The sequence below is a fragment of the Struthio camelus genome, chromosome 16 (assembly GCF_040807025.1).
Source record: "Struthio camelus isolate bStrCam1 chromosome 16, bStrCam1.hap1, whole genome shotgun sequence".
In the NCBI taxonomy this organism is placed as follows: domain Eukaryota; kingdom Metazoa; phylum Chordata; class Aves; order Struthioniformes; family Struthionidae; genus Struthio; species Struthio camelus.
The window spans coordinates 1,124,626-1,132,234 of record NC_090957.1 but is presented as its reverse complement, the minus strand read 5'-3'; the positions used below and the strand labels follow the sequence as shown (position 1 = coordinate 1,132,234).

Here is a 7,609-nt window from a genome sequence, read left to right as displayed (position 1 = left end):
GGTGTCGTACTGGGGCCCACTGGGACCAGCCTGGGCTCACGCTGAAGCCACACTGGGCTGATACGGAGGCCATACTGGGGCATACTGGGAACACACTGTGGCCAAACTGGGACAATACTGGGACCGTGCTGGGGGCCATGCTGGGACGATACCGGTGTCATACTGGGGCCTACTGGGACTATGCTGGGCTCGCAGACCACACTGGGACGATACTGGTGTCATACTGGGGCCCACTGGGACCATCCTGGAGCTCACAGTGAGGCCAGAGTGGGGGGCCAAACTGGGCTGACACTGATGTCATACTGGGGCCAAACTGGGACCATCCTGGAGCTCACAGTGAGGCCAGAGTGGGGGGCCAAACTGGGCTGACGCTGGTGTCATACTGGGGCCCACTGGGACCATCCTGGAGCTCACAGTGAGGCCAGAGTGGGGGGCCAAACTGGGCTGATGCTGGTGTCATACTGGGGCCCACTGGGACCATCCTGGAGCTCACAGTGAAGCCAGCCTGGGGCCAAACTGGGACGATACCAGTGTCATACTGGGGCCTACTGGGACTTTGCTGGGCTCGCAGAAGCCACACTGGGGCCAAACTGGCGTCATACTGGGGCAGGGGGCGGGCCGAGCCCGGACGCCTGGGTCCCTTCCCCACCCTGGCGAGGCCTCGTGGTTAAAGCAGGCTTGAGGGAGGTTGAGGAGGGTTGACGTGAACCCGGACGCCTGGGCCCTTCCTCCCCCAAGAAGAGAGAGGTGGGGCCAGGCGAGGCTCCCCGGACGCCCGGGTCCCCGATGGGCCGTGCCTCAGTTTCCCCTTCCGCCGCGGTGCCTTGTGGGGCGGCGACGGCGGCGGTGGCCGTGGTGGCGGTGGCCGTGGTGGTGGTGGTGGTGGTGGAGGGCCACCACCTCCCGCGCCGTCCCGCGCCGCGTCCCCCCCACCCCGGGGCAGCGGCGGTTGGGTGGTGGTTGGGTGGGGGGGGGTGGTGACAGGGGAGGACGGGGGACACCCCCCCCCCCCGCCACCGCCCCCGCCGCCATGGACCCCCGGCGCCTCCGCATCTCCGCCCGCGACCCCCAGGAGGACTTCGAGGTCCTGCAGCGCCTCGGAGGTGGCACCTACGGCGAGGTCTACAAGGTGACACGGGCGCCCCGGGGGCGGGGGGGGGGCCGGGCATGTCCCCCCCCTCCCCACCCCACCCCAAACCCACCCCCGTCCCCCCACCCACCACCCCATCCCAGGCCCACCCCCCAACCCCAAACCCACCACCCCAAACCCACGTCCCAACCCCAAACCCACGTCCCAACCCCGTCCCCCTCCCCTCCCCAAACCCACCCCCAACCCCAAACCCACCACCCCAAACCCCCCACCCCACCCCAAACCCACCACCCCAAACCCACCACCCAACCCCAAACCCACGTCCCAACCCCGTCCCCCCACCCCACCCCAACCCCGTCCCCCAACCCCGTCCCCCCACCCCCCACCCCACCCCAAACCCACCCCCCAACCCCGTCCCCCCACCCCACCCCAGACCCACCCCCCAACCCCAAACCCACCACCCCAAACCCACCGCCCAACCCCAAACCCACGTCCCAACCCCGTCCCCCTCCCCTCCCCAAACCCACCCCCAACCCCGTCCCCCCACCCACCACCCCACCCCAAACCCACCCCCCACCCCGTCCCCCCACCCCACCCCAGACCCACCCCCCAACCCCAAACCCACCACCCCAAACCCACCCCAACCCCGTCCCCCCACCCCACCCCAAACCCACCACCCCAAACCCACGTCCCAACCCCGTCCCCCCACCCCACCCCAAACCCACTCCCCAACCCCAAACCTACCACCCCAGACCCACCCCCCAACCCCAAACCCACCACCCCAAACCCACCCCAACCCCGTCCCCCCACCCCACCCCAAACCCACTCCCCAACCCCAAACCTACCACCCCAGACCCACCCCCCAACCCCAAACCCACCACCCCAAACCCACCCCAACCCCGTCCCCCCACCCCACCCCAAACCCACCACCCCAAACCCACGTCCCAACCCCGTCCCCCCTCCCCATCCCAAACCCACCCCCCACCCCGTCCCCCCACCCCACCCCAAACCCACCCCCCAACCCCCGGCCCTGAGCCCCGGCTCCCCCCCCCAGGCCCGCAGCAAAGACACCGGCGAGCTGGCCGCCATGAAGGTCGTCAAGATGGAGCCAGGTGAGGGGGGGGGCGGTACCCACCCGAGGGGCCCAGGCGTCCGGGAGCCCCCCACCCGACCCCTCTGCCCCCCCCGAGCGCCTCGATGCCCCTTGGCACCCCTCGGTACCCCCCATATCCTTTAATACCCCCCGATACTCCCTAATACCCCCCGATACTCCCTAATACCCCCTCAATACTCCCTAATACCCCCTGGTACTCCTTAATACCACCAACAAGCCTTAATACCCCCCGATACTCCTTAATACCCCCCTGGTACTCCCTAATACCCCGTGGTACTCCCTAATACCCCCTCGATACTCCCTGATACCCCCTGGTACTCCTTAATACCACCAACACTCCTTAATACCCTCCCCTGATGCTCCTTAATACTCCTTGATGCTCCTTAATACCCCGGATACTCCCTAATACTCCCCCCACACGCCTTAATACCCCCAGAGACCCTCCAAACCCCTCTGTGATGCTCCTGGACCCCTCTGATGCCTCATGAGACCCCCCCAAACCTCCTGGACCACCCTGGGGCCCCCCAATAACCCCTGAGATGCCCCAGAGACCCTCCAAACCCCTCTGTGATGCTCCAGGACCCCCCTGATGCCTCATGAGACCCCCCCCAAACCTCCTGGACCCCCCTGAGGCCCCCAATAACCCATGATGCCCCAGAGACCCTCCAACCCCTCTGTGATGCTCCAGGACCCCCCTGATGCCTCATGAGACCCCCCGCAAACCTCCTGGACTCCCCCAGGATCCCTCAATAACCCATGAGATGCCCCAGAGACCCTCCAAACCCCTCTGTGATGCTCCAGGACCCCCCTGATGCCTCGTGAGACCCCCCCCAAACCTCCTGGACCCCCCTGAGGCCCCCAATAACCCATGAGATGCCCCAGAGACCCTCCAAACCCCTCTGTGATGCTCCAGGACCCCCCTGATGCCTCATGAGACCCCCCCAAACCTCCTGGACTCCCCCAGGATCCCCCAATAACCCATGAGAGGCCCCAGAGACCCTCCAAACCCCTCTGTGATGCTCCTGGACCCCCCTGATGCCTCATGAGACCCCCCCCAAACCTCCTGGACTCCCCCAAGATCCCTCAATAACCCATGAGATGCCCCAGAGACCCTCTGGTGCCCTGCAAAACATCCCAGCAACCCCCCCCCCGAGATGCACCTAGGACCCCCTTGGGACTCCCCAATACCCTCTGCTCCCCCCAGGATGCCCTGATACCCCCTGAGAAGCCCCTGAGCCCCATGACACCCCCAACCCTCCCCCAGGATGCGCCAGGGATGTCCCTGGGACCCCACTGGGATGCCCTAAGGTCCCCCAGATGCCCCTGAGACCCTCCAATAGCTCTTGGGACCCCCTTGGGACCCCACTGGGATGCCCTGAGGTCCCTCAGATGCCCCTGAGACCCTCGATAGCTCTTGGGACCCCCTTGGGGCCCCTTGGAACCCCACTGGGATGCTCTGAGGTCCTCCAGATGCCCCTGAGACCCCCCAGATAGCTCTTGGGACCCCTTGGGACCCCTTGGAACCCCACTGGGATGCCCTGAGGTCCTCCAGATGCCCCTGAGACCCCCCAATAGCTCTTGGGACCCCCTTGGGACCTTCTGGGATGCCCTGAGGTCCCCCAGATGCCCCCGAGACCCCTCGATAGCTCTTGGGACCCCGTTGGGACCCCTTGGGACCCCACTGGGATGCCCTGAGGTCCTCCAGATGCCCCTGAGACCCCCCCAATAGCTCTTGGGACCCCCTTTGGGACCTCCTGAGATGCCCTGAGGTCCCCCAGATGCCCCTGAGACCCCTCGATAGCTCTTGGGACCCCCTTGGGACACCTTGGGACCCCGCTGGGATGCTCTGAGGTCCTCCAGATGCCCCTGAGACCCCCCTCGATAGCTCTTGGGGACCCCTTGGGTCCTCCTGGGATGCCCTGAGGTCCCCCAGATGCCCCTGAGACCCCTCGATAGCTCTTGGGACCCCCTTGGGACATCCTGGGATGCCCTGAGGTCCTCGAGATGCCCCTGAGACCCCCCAGATAGCTCTTGGGACCCCTTGGGACCCCTTGGAACCCCACCGGGATGCCCTGAGGTCCTCCAGATGCCCCTGAGACCCCCCAATAGCTCTTGGGACCCCTTGGGACCTTCTGGGATGCCCTGAGGTCCCCCAGATGCCCCCGAGACCCCTCGATAGCTCTTGGGACCCCCTTGGGACCCCTTGGGACCCCACTGGGATGCCCTGAGGTCCTCCAGATGCCCCTGAGACCCCCCAATAGCTCTTGGGACCCCCTTGGGACCTTCTGGGATGCCCTGAGGTCCCCCAGATGCCCCCGAGACCCCTCGATAGCTCTTGGGACCCCCTTGGGACACCTTGGGACCCCGCTGGGATGCTCTGAGGTCCTCCAGATGCCCCGAGACCCCCCTCGATAGCTCTTGGGGACCCCTTGGGTCCTCCTGGGATGCCCTGAGGTCCCCCAGATGCCCCTGAGACCCCTCGATAGCTCTTGGGACCCCTTGGGACATCCTGGGATGCCCTGAGGTCCTCGAGATGCCCCTGAGACCCCCAGATAGCTCTTGGGACCCCTTGGGACCCCTTGGAACCCCACCGGGATGCCCTGAGGTCCTCCAGATGCCCCTGAGACCCCCCAATAGCTCTTGGGACCCCCTTGGGACCTTCTGGGATGCCCTGAGGTCCCCCAGATGCCCCCGAGACCCCTCGATAGCTCTTGGGACCCCGTTGGGACCCCTTGGGACCCCACTGGGATGCCCTGAGGTCCTCCAGATGCCCCTGAGACCCCCCCAATAGCTCTTGGGCCCCCTTTGGGACCTCCTGAGATGCCCTGAGGTCCCCCAGATGCCCCTGAGACCCCTCGATAGCTCTTGGGACCCCCTTGGGACACCTTGGGACCCCGCTGGGATGCTCTGAGGTCCTCCAGATGCCCCCGAGACCCCCCTCGATAGCTCTTGGGGACCCCTTGGGTCCTCCTGGGATGCCCTGAGTCCCCCAGATGCCCCATGAGACCCCTCGATAGCTCTTGGGACCCCCTTGGGACATCCTGGGATGCCCTGAGGTCCTCGAGATGCCCCTGAGACCCCCCAGATAGCTCTTGGGACCCCTTGGGACCCCTTGGAACCCCACCGGGATGCCCTGAGGTCCTCCAGATGCCCCTGAGACCCCCCAATAGCTCTTGGGACCCCCTTGGGACCTTCTGGGATGCCCTGAGTCCCCCAGATGCCCCCGAGACCCCTCGATAGCTCTTGGGACCCCCTTGGGACCCCACTGGAAGAGGTCCCCCAGATGCCCCTGAGACCCCCCTCGATAGCTCTTGGGGACCCCTTGGGTCCTCCTGAGATGCCCTGAGGTCCCCCAGATGCCCCTGAGACCCCTCGATAGCTCTTGGGACCCCCTTGGGACCCCTTGGAACCCACTGGGATGCCCTGAGGTCCTCCAGATGTCCCTGAGACCCCCCAGATAGCTCTTGGGACCCCTTTGGGACCTCCTGGGATGCCCTGAGGTTCTCCAGATGCCCCTGAGACCCCCCCAATAGCTCTTGGGACCCCTTTGGGACCTCCTGGGATGCCCTGAGGTCCCCCAGATGCCCCTGAGACCCCTCAATAGCTCTTGGGGACCTCCCGGGACCCCTTGGGACCCCGCTGGGGCGCCGGGACGTGGCGCACCGGTCTCCCCCGGCCGGGTGCCCGCGGCCCCCCGCGCCCACGCGGGCCTCTGCCCCCCAGACGACGACTGCGCCACGATCCAGCAGGAGATCCTCATGGTGCGCTCCTGCCAGCACCCCAACATCGTCGCCTACTTCGGCAGCTACAGCTGGTGAGGCCCCCGAGACCCCCCGAGACCCCCCGGCGCCCTCCTCACCCCCCAAGGCCCTCAACCCCCCCTCGTAGCCCCCAGCACCCCCCACCCCCTCCTGATACCCCAACCCCCCTGATGTCCCCGCAAGCCCACCTGGCTAACTCTAGACCCTTCTACTCCTAGACCTTCCTGGTGCCCCCCAGGAGCCCCCCAAACCCCCCAGAGACTCCCAATACCCCCCTTGGTGCCCCCGATACCCTCCTGGTGCCCCCCAGGACCCCCAACACCCCCCTTGGTGCCCCCAATACCCCCCGGTGCCCCCCAGGAGCCCCCCAAACCCCCCAGAGATTCCCCAATACCCCCCTTGGTGCCCCCAGTACCCTCCTGGCCCCCCCGGGCCCCCCCAATGCCGTTAACCCCGTCGTCGCCTCGCAGGTGCAACAAGCTGTGGATCTGCATGGAGCTGTGCGGGGGGGGCTCGCTGCAGGACATCTACCACGGTACGGGGGGGCGGGGGCGAAGGGGGGGCCCAGGCGTCCGGGCCCCCCCCCCAGCCACCTCTGACCCCTCCCTGCCACCACGGCCCGCTGCGAGCCCAGGCGTCCGGGCTCTCCGCACCCGGCTCTGGGCTACAGCGCCCGGACGCCTGGGCCCCCCGTGCTGGTTTGGGGGGGTGTGTGCAGCGCCCGGACGCCTGGGCCCCCCATGCTGGTCTAGGGGGGGTGTTCAGCGCCCGGACGCCTGGGCCCCCCATGCTGGTTTGGGGGGGGGTGTGCAGCGCCCGGACGCCTGGGCCCCCGTGCTGGTCTGGGGGGGGGTGTGCAGCGCCCGGACGCCTGGGCCCCCCATGCTGGTTTGGGGGGGGGTGTGCAGCACCCGGACGCCTGGGCCCCCGTGCTGGTCTGGGGGGGGTGTTTAGCACCCAAATGCCTGGGCCCCCGTGCTGGTTTGGGGGGGAGTTGTGCAGCACCCGGATGCCTGGGCCCCCCATGCTGGTTTCGGGGGGGAGTTGTGCAGCACCCGGATGCCTGGGCCCCCCATGCTGGTTTCGGGGGGGTGTGCAGCACCCGGACGCCTGGGCCCCCCATGCTGGTTTGGGGGGGGTGTTCAGCACCCGGACGCCTGGGCCCCCCATGCTGGTCTGGGGGGGTTGTGCAGCACCCGGACGCCTGGGCCCCCCATGCTGGTTTGGGGGGGGTGTGCAGCACCCGGATGCCTGGGCCCCCCATGCTGGTTTCGGGGGGGTGTGCAGCACCCGGACGCCTGGGCCCCCCATGCTGGTTTGGGGGGGTGTTCAGCACCCGGATGCCTGGGCCCCCCATGCTGGTTTGGGGGGGTGTGTGCAGCGCCCGGACGCCTGGGCCCCCCATGCTGGTCTAGGGGGGGTGTTCAGCGCCCGGACGCCTGGGCCCCCCATGCTGGTTTGGGGGGGGGTGTGCAGCGCCCGGACGCCTGGGCCCCCCATGCTGGTCTGGGGGGGGGTGTGCAGCGCCCGGACGCCTGGGCCCCCCATGCTGGTTTGGGGGGGGGTGTGCAGCACCCGGACGCCTGGGCCCCCGTGCTGGTCTGGGGGGGGTGTTTAGCACCCAAATGCCTGGGCCCCCCCGTG

At 67.9% G+C, this 7,609-nt stretch overlaps 1 protein-coding gene across 2 annotated transcripts in view; it reads left to right on the top strand.

The window, feature by feature from the left end:
- The first annotated feature begins 802 nt into the window (after positions 1 to 802).
- MAP4K1 (mitogen-activated protein kinase kinase kinase kinase 1) overlaps positions 803 to 7,609 on the top strand; it is a 28,820-nt gene continuing 22,013 nt past the window's right edge. The window contains exons 1-4 of one of the 2 annotated variants that reach the window (XM_068910385.1): positions 803 to 1,129; positions 2,145 to 2,202; positions 5,928 to 6,018; positions 6,436 to 6,500. In XM_068910385.1, coding sequence (XP_068766486.1) covers positions 1,031 to 1,129; positions 2,145 to 2,202; positions 5,928 to 6,018; positions 6,436 to 6,500 — 313 coding nt within the window. In that variant the 5' untranslated portion in view covers positions 803 to 1,030. The remainder of the gene's footprint in view (positions 1,130 to 2,144; positions 2,203 to 5,927; positions 6,019 to 6,435; positions 6,501 to 7,609) is intronic. The other variant, XM_068910384.1, reaches the window with a different exon arrangement.